The sequence below is a fragment of the Coffea arabica genome, chromosome 6c (assembly GCF_036785885.1).
Source record: "Coffea arabica cultivar ET-39 chromosome 6c, Coffea Arabica ET-39 HiFi, whole genome shotgun sequence".
In the NCBI taxonomy this organism is placed as follows: Eukaryota; Viridiplantae; Streptophyta; class Magnoliopsida; order Gentianales; family Rubiaceae; genus Coffea; species Coffea arabica.
Window position 1 is genome coordinate 19,998,653 of NC_092320.1, and position 19,074 is coordinate 20,017,726.

At 34.4% G+C, this 19,074-nt stretch overlaps 1 protein-coding gene across 1 annotated transcript; it reads left to right on the forward strand.

Annotated features, from left to right (window-relative positions):
- The first annotated feature begins 12,104 nt into the window (after positions 1–12,104).
- On the forward strand, positions 12,105–18,092 carry LOC113692724 (protein STRICTOSIDINE SYNTHASE-LIKE 2). The gene is made up of 3 exons (XM_027211237.2): positions 12,105–12,469; positions 15,057–15,323; positions 17,512–18,092. Exons 1-3 carry the CDS (start codon positions 12,192–12,194, stop codon positions 18,047–18,049), a joined length of 1,083 nt encoding a protein of 360 aa, XP_027067038.1. The 5' UTR covers positions 12,105–12,191; the 3' UTR covers positions 18,050–18,092.
- Positions 18,093–19,074: the final 982 nt, after the last annotated feature.

Genomic DNA, 19,074 nt, shown 5'->3' on the forward strand with positions numbered 1-19,074 from the left:
AGATATGTATGCAGATACATACATCTGCATTGTTGGTTTCTATCATAACTAAAAAAGAAATGTGTCACTGAGGAGTGGCTAAAACTTCCTAAAGCAATTAAACCTTTTTACTTTGCACGAGTAAAAAATGTTTTCTATACATTTAATTTGGTTGATTTTCTTGAGGGAAGATTCCAATCAAAGATACTATAAAATTTAAATGATTCTTTACCATGTCGAAATTTGTCTCGTTTAGAATTTCTTGACAGGCAAAAATAACACTAATAGAAGCAAGTTATTCGCCTTGGTTAAGGTATTCTTTTTCATTTTAGATTCCTGAAAAAGAGTTCAGTACTAGATCTGTTGTTGCATATTTCATGAAACGAGAAAGGCTTAAGAATTTGTCATATATGCACAAAACCAATTAAAAAAAGCTTAGCGGAGATGTGATTTCTCATGTAGTTATTAGAAACAGTTGTAGGATAGTCACCACTAACCATCTCTGGCCGACATAAGTTGGTTCAATTGGTAAAAATGAGTCATTTTCTTATAAAAGGTCATGTATTCGAATCTCATTATTGATATAAGAATTATATTGATAGGCGATGTAAGAATCTCTATAAGCGACCTATGATTTTGGATCATTGCCCTGACTCGTGATGACAATTCAAACTCACCCAAATTCATTATTTAAAAAAAAAACACCTGCCATCTCTGGATATTTGAGCTACCAAGTACCAACATGAAATCTGCAAGTTGGGAAAGTTTCGAATATCTCAGACGGTAGGCTGTCAATTGGGCCATTTCGGCTGATGAGCCCAAGCCTATGTTTAAAATACTATGGTCCAAATTTAGCCCTATTATGCATACTATTTTGCAAGAGTAAGGGTGCGTTTGGTAAAATTGAAATCTGAAATTTGAATTCATTAAATTATTGAATTATTAAGTGTTAAATCTAATACATTTTAGTGATAAGTGAATAGTTTATCATTTATTTTTTAGAGCAAGTTTTATCCAAAAATTCAATGCTATTTAATTAATTAAGATGTTTAATTTTATTATCAAACGCAAATAAACATATTAAGATTTGAATCCATTAATTTTAAGTGTTGAATTAAGTTATCAAATAGGACCTAAGTATAATAAAAAAGGGCTGGGCTTATCAGGCTAAGCCCCAGATTGCTCAAGTCTAGCCCATTTTAATTTTGGGTATGCAATTTATGCCCACAGCTAGTCCAATTATGTAAAACTTCGGCCTCTATTTCTTGAGCCGAATGGTCCGAGCCTGGTCCAATGTAACCCAATCGACAATTCTACCTGAGGAAGGAAGGACCTTGAGGTTGATTGCGAAACTAAGACCTATCGTGAAATGGGGCAATATTGTACCCTTCAAATGCTGGGTTAGGTTTATGATTTGGGTTAGGTTATAAGTCCTTGGGACACCCTCAAGAGTTGCCGGCTTTTGAGGACTGTTCTGGGATTAGATTTATGATTTGACAAAAAAAAAAATGCTGGCTGTCATTATTATGCAAAGAGAGTTTATTTAAGATTGTGTATTTACTTCTGAATTGTTTTGCTACAAAACTTCTAAAGATTTTTTGTATACAAGTAGGAATTAATTATGTATTTTAACAGCTTTAGAACAATTGTGCCATTGGAGAGACATCAAAGAGGAACCTGTTGTTTTTAGGAGGTAATTTGGGAGGACATGAGAACTTTTCAACAAATAAGGGGGCAATGTCAAGGGAGAAGGGTAATTTTCAAGCCTAAACTCTGAATTTTCAATTTAAGGGGAGGGAAGAATTTAATAAAGCATTGAAATTTTGTAGAACTTTCAAGCCTATACTCTAAATTTTGCGAAAATAAAACACGTTGAGTGAGGTGAAAATAAAACACGTTGTGTCCTAGTGGATTCTTTTTGAAATTCTTGTTATTCCCTCCGTCCTACTTTGATAATCCTGATTCCTTTTTCACACAGTTTAATAAAAAGTAGTTAACTTTATTGGAACAATCAATTTAGGTAGCTATTTTTTTAAAATACCTTCACATTAATTAGAGTACAACCTTATGGGAACTTGAATTGATGGTAAAAAAAAGAATCAACTCTCATTAAATGGAGTAGGTTTATAATAACAATAATTTACATTGAATAAGGGTATTTTAGAACAATTAAAATACAACTATATTCTTTAATTGAGAAGTGGACTATAATTTGAGACAGACGAAAAAGAAAAATAGGACTATCAAAGTGGGATGGGCGGAGTATTTCACTGCTTAAATTCAGCGCTAATTGAGGCAAATCTTGATTGAGATCTTCATGAGAGTTTGTAGCATGTATATCTTGATTTTATGCCATCGTGGAGTTGTCCACTAGATATTTGCCTTTTCTGCAAATGAGTTGGGATGATGAAGGCTGTATTTATGGCCCTTCTTTGGCAATGTCAGTCACTGTCAGCCGGGCCAACAGCATTCAATTGATATAATTCAATGAATGATTAATGCTTGGTAGAGAAGAAGTTTGTCTCGTCATTAATTCTCGTGTTTCCATGTTGCGGTCATTTGATCTTGATCTTCCCATCTTGGTAATGGTCAAATATCAGCTGTTTTGTTCATATGCTTGCCACCTAATTCCCTTCCATTGTCTTAGCGGCCAACGAACTTGTCACTTGCATATGGACTTGCGCTTCTTCCTCTCTTCTAGAATCTCTCTCTCTTTTTTTTTTTTTTTTTTTTCCTTCTCCCTTTTGTTCCCCTTGTTGGATTACATTTTCTTTTTTGGCTTGGCATTTTGCTGGATAGATGCCCTTTGCAATTTGAGCTTCCTTCTTAAAAAAGAAACAGAAAAAACAAAAATTATCTGTTCTAGGATCAAAATGGATACCCTATGGTGTGTACACTATTCCTGTGTGGGGGGTTGAGGCGACATGATGTTTATCCTGTATAAGCTGAAGCATCTGCCTCCTAGGTCCTTTAGGCCCTTTGACACAGGAGTGGTTTAATGCATGGAACTGTGATTTTATGTCTGTATTTATGAAGAACCTACCATTATTCAATTTTAGCTGCAGCCGACTGGAGACTTGGTTCCCTTTTCCTTATCCTTATAGCTCATTCATGATTCTTTATCACGTTTGGATTGGATTAAAGTCAAAGCTTGGATTAGAACTTGATAGTTGAAACTCAGCAATCTAGAGACAAGATGCTCTGTCCAATATTTTGTGTCTATTTTCCTGTCCAGTGTAAAACGACGTAGTTTAATTTATTATATTTGTTGATGTGACACATAAAAATAGGTGTGTAAAAATACGTAGTAAGTTAATACATATTACTACTAGCCACAAGTTTCTAACCTAATTTGTATTCGGAAGATATTAACAGCATAGCCTACACAAACAAGTGAAAGAGCCTATAATTAAGCCAAGCTCCAGGATCCAAGAGTAGGCCTGTCAACGGGTCGGGTCTAGACCCGAATTCGGACTGAATCCGTGAAATTATTGTGGGTATGGGTAGGCATTTAATTCCGTTTCCCGGATCCGGATCCGTTTTGTCAAACAAAAAAACGGGTCGGATACGGAATATAGTATTCCGACCCGTATTAAACCCGGATCCGGATATAAATGAATTAATAATTTAAAAAATATATATTTATCAATATAATTTGATTAGGGTGATGTATTTTAATAAAATTAATTTGATTTCTTTTCTTATTTGGTTTTTTCTTTGCATTAGTTAGAAATTAGTTTACAAATATATTTTTTTCTCATTTTTATTAGAAATTATAAATTTTGGTAAATTTGTTCGGGTAGACCCGGATCCGGATCCGAGACCCGCCGAATCCGGATCTGGAACATAGAATAAAAGACCCGTCGGGTAAACGGGTCGGATCCGAATCCGGTATAGTACTTAGAATGTTGGTAGCCAATGTCTTTCTAATTACTTAGAATGTTTATTTATGCCTATTTCAGTTGGGATTAGTTTTGGAATAAAAATTGGTGATGTAACTCAGAATCTTGAAATTGTTAACATGGGGGGTGAAGTGTGTATTTCCTTAGTATGGGGGGCAAAGCGTTTCTCATCCCCAAGTTTAGGAGGGTAAATTGTAATTAACCCTAAACATTACATCATTTGGTGTTAGATTGCTGAGTTTCAACTATCAAGTTCTAATCCAAGCTTGACTTTAATCCAATCCAAACGTGATAAAGAATCATGAATGAGCTATAAGGATAAGGAAAAGGGAACCAAGTCTCCAGTCGGCTGCAGCTAAAATTGAATAATGGTAGGTTCTTCATAAATACAGACATAAAATCACAGTCGGGGACATGTATTATGATAGGGTGTATGTAAAATTTAAAAAAAATATTTAAAAAATAGTACAAAAACGCGATGATAATATATAAAAATCAAAATATTTGCTATTAATGGAGTCACTCACAGATTAAAGGGAGAAAATCTGTCTAAAGTATTAGACAATCTAGATTTTGAACACTCCTGCAAGATTGCCTCTAGCTGCTAAAAATATTGATCCCTCAGCAAAAGCCATCTATGCTGCTGATCTTTACCATGTGTTTTGAAGAAGGATGTAAAATATTGATGGATACTCCACATGTAATTCAACACCTTTTTTCTACAAACAGCAATACACATACATATACATACATATATATATATATATATATATATATATATACACACCCAGACACACACTCCAATGTTATATTAAAGGAGGGTTGAAATACATATGAGGTGCACTATTACCTCATCTAGATTTTTGGAACTTGCTAAGAGGAAATTATAGAGCAGGGCTTTGGACCTTCTACTTACAAGTTACAATTTGGCTGCCATACACTTGCTAATCAAGAAAATTAATCGTTCCAAATCCATATCAACACAATTAAATGCCCATATAAGTGATTGCAATTTAAGATGTCATTACTGATGTCGTGCTATGTCAATTTTGGCAACCCATTCCTTGGGTCCATTATGAAGAAGATAGCAATTAAGATGATGCCCTCCCGAAGTCCAGGATGTGGATGTGGATAACATTACTACAAACTGCATGGAGTTGTCAGTCTAGAATAAGGATTAGAATATGCTTCAGATTCAAGTTCCATCTTAACTAATTCTAGATGGTAAAATTAAATAATATAAATAATGAAAGATGGGCAGATTTGGAGCTAACAAAAGAACACATGGCACAGTGATATTTGTTACAAGCTTGGCTCAATTTTGCCAAAAAATAGAAAGTTTATGTTTCCAGACCAACAATAGGCCTTAAAAAGGTTGACATGCTTTGTGGATTGAGCCAGCAACTCAGGCAATTTCTACCCTTTAATACCCAAATTATGAAACATATTTCTCGATTCACTGGTAACAGACAAACAAACGTACATGAAAATTTTGAAGTGGTTGGAAAGGAGTTGATTAATTAGTGTATCAATAAATATCGTAGCATGATAAAATATTTTTCATGTGTATGGAAGAATTATCTTATAGGATCTTACCTCTGCTTATGTTATTTCGCCTTGAATTTATAATAGGAGTGATCTTAATCCTACGCACTTAATTTTTATGTTTTTAATTTCCAAGAGTAACACGTACCTGTTTAGGTAATTCTCCATGCATGCAGGTTTGTTTCGATTGTCCCTTTTTTTGGAGAAATATTTCCCTGGCAACATAAAAACGTACGTTGTTCAATCATCTTTGTATTTTTGCACATATGTTTTTATTTCACATGCATCACCTCGATCAAAAAAGGTGGTATAAAAACATTTATATAATCTTCTATCTGGACCAACAGAATTTTTATTGACAGACGATTTTAGTGAGAAAAAAAATTCAGAAAATTCTATTTTGGTAATAGTTTTTCATTGGAACCTCTCTTTTTTTTTTTTTGGGTACAAAAAAAGGTTAATACCCTAAGTATGCATCTAATCCCCCTGAAATTCTGTCGAGCTAGCTACTGAGCGAGGGGATCCGTTCCAACGTGGTATCTTTAGTTGGATTCAAATTTTGTTTGCCTTGAAACTTTTTTGATGAGAAAGTCCATCAGCAGTGCCTACCCTATATGAATAATATTTCGGACTCGGGGCAACCATCCTTGAACGGCATAATTCTAACCGTACAAATTGTAACTTTTACTTAACTGTTTGTACATCCTTCTAACAAAGATATTATGATATTGTTTTATAAATTGTTCGAAAAAATTATACCGTTCAGGAACAGTTGATCTGACAATCGTCCCTGTCCCGTAAACATTAAAAAAGACTCTTGCGTTGGCAAGAAAATTTGCAGTGTTATGGTAAGAAACTCCTTTGTGCTGAAGTACTTTGCTTCACGGGGGGAATCATAAAAGCTGTGTAGGTCGTTGTGCTTACATTATCTTTCCTAAATAGGGGAAGTGCAATGACGCCGGGCCCAATTGCAAGGCGGAGAAATTGAAGATAATGTTCCCGGTACCTAGGGATGGCAATGGGGTGGGGGATCCTTCCCCCATCCTCCGCCCTGTTGTCAAATAACTCCCCCCGTCCCCCGCCCCATCTCCCGTTCCTTGCCCCCCATCCCCCGCTCCGCTCTCGCCCCGTTTCCCCCGTGGTCCCCCGCGGTCCCCCGCGAGTAAAGAAATTAACTTACGAAAAGCAAAATTCTCCTCATATGTCTAAGCATTTTTTAGAACTAATAGGAGAGAGGAAGAATTCCCAAACATTAATAAAAAATACCAAGAACAGTTAAAATCCAGAAATAACAAAAGGCAAAGATCAATGGAAAACATAAAAGAAAAAATCAGCAAAATGAAGGGAAAAACAAACTCATGGTTGTTGGAACTGCTTATAAACGATATCATAGGCCATGGAAAGAATTCTTGTTCCATTAAACTCTCGTATTTACATTTTTATTAAGGCTTTTAGACAAACATCTTATATATATATATATATATATATATATATATATATATATATATATATATATATATTTTTATGCGGGGGACGGGGCGGGTGTACGTTGCCCCATCCCCCGCCCCGTTTTAAGGCGGGGTAAATATTTTGCCCCCACCCCTGCCCCCGCCCCATCCCCTGCTCCATTTCTACCCCCGCAGGCACCCGCCCCCATTGCCATCCCTACCGGTACCCACGAAAGGAGATGTGATGCTTCCACATACCTGTTTTTTTTTTTTTTAAATAGAAATATCAATTAAATTTGCACTAATGACAGAAATTATATCAACCAAACACATATACAAACAGATGTGAAGACAGAAAACATATATAACCATGCATGCTGCATGTACAAACAGATTTCAAGAATTAACTATACAATGGATTTGGAAAACTAATCAAAATATATTCCAAATTCAGATAAAGATGAAGATAACCTGCAGTCAAATGAACATCTGCACATGTCATAATTAATCATCAGATTACCTACCTTCAAGCTCAAAATCAGGCTAGCTAGAATCTAACAAAATAAATCTAATAAATTTCAGATTTGAAAAACAAATCTAAAAAAAAAAAAATCAAATCTAGCAAAGAAAAGAACAAACAAAAGCTAAAAAAAAACTCTAACATGGAAGAAAAGTTTTACTAGGAAACTTTAGGAAGAAAAAAAAAACTCTCATTGAAAGATCTTAAGAGAAGAGGAAACTCCTAATAAGACATCTTAGAAGAAGTTAGTATTTGTGTGGGGAGAGGGTTAGGTATAAAGAGAACAAGAAGAATTTGGTTTCACTTGCTGCAAACACATGCTTTTTAGACTTTAAAATGTGATTAGGGCGGTGCTACAAGTTTAAAGCTTACATTTTAGATTCTTAATTACTAATAATTTAAGCATTTTTTCTTATCTTTCCACCCCTCTCTACACCCTTTTCATCTCCAATTGCCAAATACAGGATTCTAACACTGAACTTGAGAGTAGAAAAAACTCTAAAAACACTCCCCTAACCACTGGACTGACCCAGTGGTTAGTTAAGCACTTTTGTCTAGTGTTTCAATTCTAAAGTTGTTGAACCAATCCTCTAGCGGATAGTCAAGTATTTTCGTCTAGTAGGTATGGCAATAGAAGCTTGGCATATAATTAAATCTTAATGGTCCTCACACAAGCTCATAGTCTTACTAAATGCGTATAGTTGGGATGATGTTTACGATAGACAGCTATATATTACGAAAGTTAAACCTTTGGACACGTACAGAAATGTAACCTGCCAAAATTTGAAATCTGACTTCAGGAGAAAGTAAAATGGTTTCCAATGTAAGAAACACATCGTCCATATCGACTAGGTGGTAGCACCACCAAATTTATGGCACTAACTCCTATCTGTTTAAATTTCTCGTTACTATCTGAGCATAACAGGCCAACAACTCTCTTAAATAGAGCATCTGAACTCCAACCCCCGTCTTTTGTTCTTGTAACAGAAGTATCAGAAACGAAAAATAAATTGGGCAGAGGAAGGGAGAGCAGATCCTCTGTCCAATATTTTGTGTCCAATTTCCTGTCCAATGTGAAACTACGTAGTTTTACTTATTATATCTGCTGATATGGCAACTAAAAATAGGTGACTGTTTGGCTGCCTTATACTTCTTTTTCTTTCTTCTTTTTTGGGTTTCCTTTGTTTACACAACTTTATTACAATTATCATCTTTTTTAAAACAAAGTATCAAGGATTTCAAATACAAAAGAATATTTAAAAAAGATGGGAATTGTAATAAAGTTGTGTAAACAAAGGAAACCCAAAAAAGAAGAAAGAAAAAGAAGTATAAGGCAGCCAAATAGCCACCTATTTTTAGTTGCCATATCAGCAGATATAATAAATGAAATTACGTAGTTTCACATTGGACAGGAAATTAGACACAAAATATTGGACAGAGGATCTGCTCTCAGAGGAAGGGGGCAAAAAATAAATAAATAAATAAAGCACACCTGATTTGGAAGACTGGCCAAGTTAGTTAGTCATATCATTAATCTGTTTACCCTTAAACTCATAGCTCTAACTATTACATGTTCTTCTTTTTATGGAGTAGTCATTGATCGTAAGGGTGGACAATTGTATCCTTGAATTTATGTCCATGAAACAATTGTTGGCCAATACGGTCATGGTCCTACAGAGAATAGGGTTGAGGGTAAATGCTCTTAAATTCGAGTTATCACTTGCATGTGTCTCGCGGGCTCCTGCTTAACAGGAATGGATAAGTCAGGTCTTAGTCACACAATTAGCCCTCAAGCATCGAGCAGTTTTGATGATTTGTGAAAGGGGTCAATCTTGTTTCATTGTACTAAAATGTGCAAACTGTAAAGTGATTATTGAGTATTTGCTCAGATTGTACATATTTTTGATATAATCGATGTAACTTATCATTTGAAAAAGACAAGTGAATTTTCAGTCTCCCACTGGTATGGGTTCCCGAAATGGTTGGTTTCACGTAGTTTAATATTTCTGGCTTATACTCGTGGTGATTTATGTTTTGTACTCTTTGCCTTGTGAAAGGCATGAAAAAGTGAACGCAGAAGTACATAACTAGCACTCAAGTAGAACAGGAAACAATGGAAAGTTGAATTATTATATAGAGAACATTCGTTGTTCTATTGCATGAAGTGCCTGAGATAGACTGTTTCAATAACCAAAACTGAAGAATCGGTCGTATGGGAGCATGATTGGAGGCAAAGCTTTTGGGAAGAAATCAATATTTTTTCACAATCTTTTCTCCGCAATCCACAAGAAACAAAATCAACGCTTGCACAATAGTGTATAACATCCATGTTATGCATTCTAATATGTTGACATATGTTCCCTTTAAATTTTCGTGATTATATCCTTAATTAAGTTAAACTCTTAAGAAAGACACATGTCAATGTATGAGGGTGTGCAATGTAAATGTTATACATTAGTACATTAGTATGTAACAGAAAACTCATAACCCATTTTTATAAGCCAAGACTAGGGGGGAGTGCCTGCGCATCGCGCGGGTGTTTGATGCCTGTGGGAAAAGAAGTTTTTTTGTTGAACAAATAATAGTACATTGTGAGAAAAAATAAAACTTAGTATGAAAAGATAAACGATATAATTAATCAATTCACACAGTGTTACAATAAAACTGTGTCAAATTAAAGGTCATTGATAATGCAGAAAGGCAGAGCAACACAGAAAGCTAACATTATTCCATAATCCCTACCGAGAGTTCTTTCTTGCTGTTGCTCCAAACTTATAAGATTATAACCAACCCAGACCAATTGGAGTTAGGCAACGCCAAAAATGCTATCTTGTAGCTAGGCAACGTGATAAGAGTCGCTAATTGTAAATACTAAGAATACACCGACAAAATTAAGGGAGGAACTGAAAAATTGGGGGGTTGAAATCTAACCTTACGCTGAACCACCAGGAGTAGCTGGGACTGAAGAGCATTCTGAGCTGATTAGTATGAAGCCAGGTAGAATTTTCTCAATTCTAGAATACGAACAGGGAGAAACTGATAATCAACCATTTAGGCATTAAGATACCAACGGTTCGGCAATCGAATTGGGTGTAATTAATGACGAAATAATAGGTAATTTTGGAGTTGAGTTCGGATGGAAGAGAAAACGATGAGGCAAATCGTTGTAGACAAAGGCATAAAGGGAAAACTTAACTCCTGAATCTGAAAGGGGATAAAATGACCAACGTTTGTGACTCATACATGCAGATTATAAATGATAGAGAAATGAGTTCCTATCATTGATAGAGAAATCGTTGACTCATTTCCTAAATCCGATTGCCATTCAAATGTTTCAGACAAAGTAACATCTCAAACGTTATTTGTGGCTGAAAAGGGGAATTATTGGTAGTTAAGGGATATTCTGATAATTACACCAACAGACAAGCACATATAGGATGTACAAAATGCAAAAACGGTTGCATACTAATTACACATTCCATTAATACCCAGATGGCTCATCAATGACAACTTTAAATGTATTAAAATAGGGTCATTTAAGTAAACATACCCAATACATGCTTCCTTAACTTGTACCTAAAGCTTTTAAACTAATACACAACATTTCACATTCCTAGAAAGCCCCCACCTATGCGGTTGAAATTCAACCTATTTTTTGACCAAAACTTAATTTTATATAGTATAAGGATATGTGCACTCCACTCTCTAAGCCAAATGAAACTAACTCCTAAACCGGCATTCAACTTTTAAGACCCCGATGCGACAAGACTAAGATTTAAATGATCAACTTTTGTGTAAAATGTCCTCACGCCTTTTAAGACTTGATTTAAAAGAGGGATAGATTACCTTTTGTCATCCGTGATTTACTACTTTATCACATAACCCTCTTATGATTTAAAAATCTATATATAGCTCTCTTATGGCTTGAATTAAAGTGTTATATTGTTAGTTTTTCGTTAAAATTAACGGTCAATAATAAAAAGTCAAAGTCAAACTAATAAATTGACAAATAGTCTTTCCTTTTTTTCCTTCTCTCTCTCTCTCTCTCTCTTTCTCTCTCTCGCTCTCTTTTTTATAGAAAGAGAAGAGATGGTTTTACAAACCTATGCTTTGGCCTATAAAATCTTAATTTTCTCCAAATACAAAAGAGATGGAAGGGAAATAATAAATAAATAAATAAGAAACAAAAAAGATGGAAGGAAACTATAAAACAAATAAATAAGAAACAAAAAATTTAAACCTTTTCTTATTACAAATATCATTACAAGTTTTTAAACCAAATCTTTTATGGTATTTTCAAGTTCTTATTTATCTATTTTTATTTCAATTTCTTCTTTTTTATATTTGGAGGAAAAAAAGAAATAATAAAATGTTAAATTTGTAAATTTATTAGTTTAATTTTGACTTTTCACTATTGAGCATTAGTTTTAACAAAAAAATAACAATAACACTTTAGCCCAAACTACGAAAATGTTATATATAGACTTTTAAACCATGGAGGAGTTATATCATAAAACATCAAATCATGAGGGATAAAAAAGATAATTTACCCTTTAAAGAACTCATCAAACCCGCACATCTCTCGTGCATAGTTTGTTTGTAGATAATCTGTAAGACCTAGGTAATCTACATAGTACACCACTTAATAGTGTGTCCCAGTCTTTGAATGAAGTGAGTCTCTCCTCCTCCTCAACTTTTTTTGACCAAAAAAAAAAAAAAAAAACCATCTCATCGCTATATATACTTGCCTTCGACTTCAATAAGTTCAACAATTTTGTGTTCTTTGTCATAATAGCCATGAACGGCAAGCTCTTTTTGGCGACCTTAGCCATAGTTCTAATTGCTACACTAGTGAGCCCTCGACCTGAACCAGACCAGCACTATCACCAACATGAACAAGATGGGCAATCTAACCAATATGAAGTACTTCCAATTCTTGATGCAGTTGGACCTGAGAGCTTAGCTTTCGACAAACATGGAGAGGGGCCGTACACTGGTGTTTCTGATGGTCGGATAATCAAATGGCAGCGTAACGAGAATCGGTGGATCAACTTTGCTGTGACAACTCCTCACAGGTGAAAACATTCTTATCGATGTGTCTCTGTGTTACATTTATCCCCATGCATTTAACTAGCATGATTTATATTCCATTAACCCAAAATATGACTGCAAACGAATCGAATCGAGTCAAAGTTTAGACTGTCAGTCTTGATTCAACCCCCCTACCGCCGAGGTTTCAAGGTTGGGGAATCCAAGGGGGTTTTTGTTTGGTACAATAATGCATGGCAAACTTGGTAGTATTTTTGCAACATAAATACACTACCAATCTGTTAGGCTAACATATTAACTGGCATAAGATGGAACTTTGAGGTTAAAAATATTCACATGATGTATGTTAGCTAAAATGTTTTTCTTTTTCCCTCCTCAAGTCAAGGTTTCTAAAGATTTCTGCAGGTGCGTAAGAGAAATCTTCTACACACTTAGGAAAGTTAAGGAGTTTTTTTTTTTTTTTGGCTTCATGTGAAGCAAAGAATTTTGAGTCGATATTCAATTAGCCTTGACATTTTGCCTCCACATCGCAATCACTCCACTCCTCTGTCTTCCATGGATTTGTTCGCTCTTTTGGTTCCTCAAATAAATAGTGAATCTTCTTTTTGTTCATCGACATTAGAACATATAATCAAAATTGAGGAGCAATTCCACGGTTATAGTTGAAAAATTGAAGCTTTCATGGTTGAAATCCGTGCATAAATAGCTCAAAGGGGAAAAAAATCACGTAGATATGAAGTAATTAAATGCCAATACCCAAGGGCCTAATAGGAATAGAGATAGAATTTTGGCACTATTAACATCAATGCTTCTTTCTAACAAGTTGGTTAGTTTAGTTTTTCCAAAAAAAAAAAAAAAAAAAGTTACATTGGAAAAATATCCAAGTGTGAGGAGGATAATAAAAAGTTGTGTGTGCAATATACATTTTAAAAAAATTTGTACGTTAGACAAATCCAACCATAGGTAAAACAGCACTAATGTAGATAGTTGGCATCTGTACGTGCACATAAATGTGTAGAATTTCCTTATTTTGGTGAAAAATTTGTACCACAATGCCATGAAAACCATGTTATTCTATCTAAAACCACTACGAAAAAATTGAAAATGAAATGACCACGCATTATACATCTTGTCACTAATTCTCAAATTGTATTTTCATGAAAATACAGACTCGTAGATTGGTTAATTTAATCTTTGATGAATCATTTACAATTAGTTAATGCTGCTCCAGTCCTCATAAACATCCAAACTCCCATTTGCCTAATGATTCTGAGCTGCTAGACATAATTGGCATGCTAAAAGGTCAAAATATATGATTTTTTTTAAGGAAATTAATGTAGATTATCAACACTACTTAGTAGCCTCACACATTAATTTTATTGAAAGCTATTCAGGACATTAAAACACAACTTGCACAGTTTATTTCATTTTTTTAGACAAATTGCAATTGCCCATTTGAAAAATGATAATAATTTTAAGGCCAATATTGACCATGCCAGACACTATTGGCTGTCAGAATTGGCCATGCAAGGTATTGTCACAGATGGACAACTAATCGTGGCCTCTTGTGTCCCCTCCCCAATTCAACCTGCTGCTGCTGCTGCCTGCTGGTAGACTTGTTGTGGCCCTAGTGGTGTGGTGGCTACTTCTTAAATGGATGATTTTTCCCTCAATAAAAAGTTAATTTAAACCCTGAGAATATAAGTATATTTCTCAAATATCAGAGGCAACCTAACCCTAAGTACCTTTTTTCTTCATGGGTCTCTTGTTTAACACATTATGGACATATAATACTATAATTCTCACCACTTCACAATTCTAAAAATCCTAATTAACAGAATTAGTATCTTGTCATGAAGGCACATAATTATGTATGTGTTTGTGTACCTATATGTGCTGCCTTTACTTTTGAAATTGGTGAAGTGACATGAAACCGCTCAATAGTTAATGCCATAATATGCATGAAATTCCAGGTTCCACGTGATAGAGTTGGTAATTAAAATGATAAGAGGGGAAAACTTTGTGGTTAGTAATCAATCAATGAGAAAGTAATAAATTTGGAAGTTTTCCTCATGTCACATTACAACACTTTAATTCTTATGATGTAAATACCTAAAACGTTTATTGGTTTAAGATATATGTCAGATGTTATATTTTTTTGAAATATAAAATTAATGAGAAAAAAAGTAAATAAACACGAGGGAGAGTAGGAAAAATTAAATAGAAAATGTATATAAATGCAAGAGAAGATAATATATGTTAATGTGTGTGTGTGTATATATATATTGTAGGTTAAATGAATACTAAGTCCGTTAACAAGTGCTCCAAAGGCATCCGTTAGAAAAATCGAATATTTATGGCTGCATGTTACAGATCGATTGAAACATATTTAAGATATTTAGGTTGAATAGATGCAAGTTAGTGGTCAAATTTCTTGAAATACTTGTACTAATATCATTCCACAACACATCTCTATCATCAAATCTTCGCTTTCCTATAGATACATACTGTCGACAGAATTGACCTAATTGATGCTAATCATTGATTAATACTAATTGACTAATCGATACAATAACTTATTTACATTAATAGTTTCAATGTCTCCGTAAACAGACACGGTTGCGAAGGCGCACAAGATCATGATGACACTGAATTTAGGTGTGGGCGAACATTGGGATTAAGTTTCAATCACAAGACTGGCGATCTTTATATTGCAGATGCATATATGGGTCTCTTAGTCGTTGGCCCAAAGGGTGGATTGGCTACGCCGCTAGCAAAAGAAGCCCAAGGAGTTCCTTTCAAGTTCACAAACGGTGTGGTTGTCGATCAAAGAAGCGGTGTAGTATATTTTACGGACAGCAGCACGAAATTTCAAAGAAAGTAAGTTCATTTTATGAGTAAATCTTACGTATACTGACACAGTATATACACTATCAACGTTAGATCTATGATAGATATGTAAAAGTTGAATTTCAAATTTAAATTTTACATAATTGCCACTCATCCAATGCTGATAAGATACTATCAGTGTAGGAAAAATTACTTCAAAAAATTAATTCTTGTTTTATTATCTTACATTTTCTTTTATGCAAAATTAGGAGATAATTTTATATACACTGATAGCACATATATTGTCACAGTTGCACACATAAGAAAAATTCGGATTTCAAAATTTAAATTTAGATGCGTCGTTATGCATTCAACAGTGATAGTGTATAAACTATTAGTGTATAGAATATTAATTTCAAAATTAAATGTTATTGTTAATGGCTAAAATGTAAAATATCTCGTTTGAAGGTGCGCTTTCAATTACTCTTCTGGCTCTGGGTCGCCCATTTACACACCCAGTATTGAATTGGGCTATTTATGAAGCAGTAGTGATTTGTGTGCCCCAAGCACCGCCATCCCTAACAAACTCGAACTACTCTCCTTTTCCACTTTATGGCACCTTGTTTTGTTTTAGATGCCATAAGAGACCTGAACCCCTCTTGAATTTCCCCATCTTTCATTTCATGCAATTTCAAAAACCCTATAACGCATAAAATTTTAGATGTTCATAGTTTTGTATAGAATTAAAATCTTTTCTAGACTCTTGGTGCAATTTTTTTTCCACTAGCAAGTATTGCAAATTTGAATAAAGCTAATGTGTAATGGATCTAGTTTTATTAGTGTAAGATTTATAGTAGAAAAGATTATCTCGTTGTATCATCCTAGAACAAGCTCTGAAATTTTATCATTAACCAAAAAAAAAAAAGGTGAAATGTTATAGTTTTACACCTGAAAGGAAGAAAAGTCCAGGAGATAAAAAGTTCATAGATTCTTGCTTCAGCTGTACCCAAAACAATTGATACTGATAGCTGAGGCCTTGTGAGACCTCAAAGACAAGGCAAGCAGGAAGAGGGATAATGGTCCCTGCTTGCCAACAGTTATCAAGAATTCCCTGTCATGATGTAGTCGCATTTATGCTTTCATTTCTTGCTAGGGCATCACATCTTGACATGCACGAGACCTTATCGTCTCCCATTAATGCAATCCATCCACAACTTATTCCACCAACGCATTCTCACTACTAGAAGGCTTGATAGGAAATTTCCAAGTAGTATATAGGAAGCATCCTCTCAATAATTGGTGTCCTAGCTTGTGTTCATGGTTCTAAAATATGTAAATGTGAAGGCATTTCTGAACCTATTGAAACATCAGTTTTGAGTCCCTAAATTGTAGAGTATAAAAATTGATCAAGTTAAAATATCCGTATTATCCACATCCCTATAGAGCAATATTTTTAAACTCGAACGGTTAAGTAAACTGGATAAGTTTCTAGTTCATGGTTCAAATCGATTCAACCGATTTAACTCGGTTCAACGGTTTTTCTTTTTTTTTTTTTTATTCTTTTAGTTATTATGCAACTTGGATGACTTTGAAATTTAACCAAAAAAAAAAAAAAAGAGTAAGAATTAGTTCAAAAGTCCGGTTCTTTATCGATTTTCACCCGTTCCACTGATTTTGTACTAAGTTTGGCTGGTTTGATTGACTTTTCCAGTCTAATAGGGTTCGGTCCGGTTTTGAAAACATTGTTGTAGAATAATTAAAGGATCAGCAGAAACTTCGGAGCTATGAAGAAATGTGCATCATGCATAAATATTTTACACGGATAGATCCAGTAGCTAACCCTTTAGAATGTTGGGATTCTTCATTTTTCCATACCAAGAATTCATGTGTGCATTTTGCAGGCTAGCCAAAATGGTGTATCCCTAATAACCAAGTAGTCATCTTTAGGACGCTTATCCTACCCCTAAAGAATATGGAAATACAATAAAATCCTATTTTTGATCCTTTTTTTTATTTCTTTACTTGATGAAATTAAATATGCATGTGAATCCTTGGGTATTTAGTGTTAGTGTAAAGGAAATGTCACATTTGTTGCCACAGTGTGGCCATTAAAGTGGTGTTAACCCAATATTCAAAAAAAAAAAAAAAGTGTTTGTATTTACGTTTATGTCAAGGCAATTCTTAAGCATCCAGCTAGCTACAATTATGCTGTTCTAATTATAGGGTTCCAAAATTTCAGGGATTATATGTCGATAATATTTAGTGGTGACAATTCAGGAAGGCTAATGAAATTTGACCCAACAGCCAAGAAAGTAACAGTTCTTCTGCACAATCTCATGTTTCCAAATGGAGTGGCATTGAGCAAAAATGGTGACTTTCTTCTCATTACCGAGACAACAAACTGCAGAGTATTGAAGTTTTGGCTCGATCCCTCAAAGGCTGGCAGAGTTGAAGTCTTTGCAAATCTTCCAGGAATCCCAGATAACATCAACAGGAACCAAAAAGGTGAATTTTGGGTTGCAATTAATTCAAGAATTGGGTCATTTAACAAAAAGCAGTCTTCGGATTTAAGAGGAGCTCACTCATCATTAGCCAATGATTATTATGGTTTTGGATTGGCACTTAAATTAAGTAAGAAAGGTGATGTGTTGGAGGCATTAGAAGCCAAAAACGGAGAGACATGGATGTATGGTAGTGATATAGTCGAAAAAAATGGGTATTTGTGGATAGGTTCTGTCATAGTATCTTTTGCTTTCAAATTGAAAATTTCCAAGTAGTATGAATTGCTGAGATGAAAATTATATTGCTTCTTTAGAACAAGATACTCTGTGTGTGTGTGTATGTGTGTGTATGTATTCACATTGTTTTTAAATATATTTATTTATTCAATTCTGCAATTTGTTTTGTATATCGGCCCAAAGTTGCCATAAAGCCACCTTAGATTTTCAAAACGTCTAAAAAGTCCCAATTTATTTTAAATGTGCTTAATTTATACACAACTTTTTTTCCCATCTGTGTTTGAAAAAAATTTATGGTCTAACATCATGTTCGATCATGGTTTATGAAATTAAGCAAGTTGGAGAAACATAAATATCTTGTATTGAGTTTCTATTGGTTTTAGGAGAGAAAACTTCTTTCAAATGAGAGTAATTTTACCCTTTTTTCTTTCTTTTCTCCGTGCAACCTATTGTGTCTGGATTGCATTTTTCATGATTTTTCATGGAAAAATTACTGTAGCGATTTGATGTATGTGAGGGAAAAAGGTAATAGGAAAATGTGATTACAGAAAACAAACAACGTAATTTTCCGACGGAAAAATACAATCCAAACAACTCAATCAAAGCTCTTCAATTGAACGAGCAATCTTAGCAGTATTCAAATCCAAAAATTTTGTGTTATTCCTTCTACATAAAAGATTGACGCCACCATATGAATAGCAGAACTGCTACCATAATCTAAATAGAAGAACCTCAACTCACAATCAAGAAATAGTATGTTTGATTTGCGTAAACGGAAAGAAGGTATTTTATTCATGATTTTCTTCAGAAAAAATCCACTCCGTTTGTGGATTATATGTTTTCTACTAATGTCCAAGATGGTTTAGAATTGCTGAGTTCTGGAAATTTTCCAGCTTTCTTGCATTCTTTTGCAACCACACTGCTTTGTTTTGCATTTGCTTTTGCATATCCCTTTTTTACTTTCTTATTGTTACGCAAAAGAAAATGTAGTGTTGTTCTGCCAATAATTCTGCAAAATTACTTTTCTAGAATCACTTATAGTGAAATCAACTTTTGCAAAACAA

Bases quoted from the DNA above. Each gene is read 5' to 3' on its own strand.
- LOC113692724 (XM_027211237.2), top strand. From the start codon at position 12,192: ATGAACGGCAAGCTCTTTTTGGCGACCTTAGCCATAGTTCTAATTGCT. The intron at 12,470-15,056 runs GTGAAAACATTC...CTCCGTAAACAG, and splicing joins GCTGTGACAACTCCTCACAG to ACACGGTTGCGAAGGCGCAC. The intron at 15,324-17,511 runs GTAAGTTCATTT...CCAAAATTTCAG, and splicing joins AGCACGAAATTTCAAAGAAA to GGATTATATGTCGATAATAT.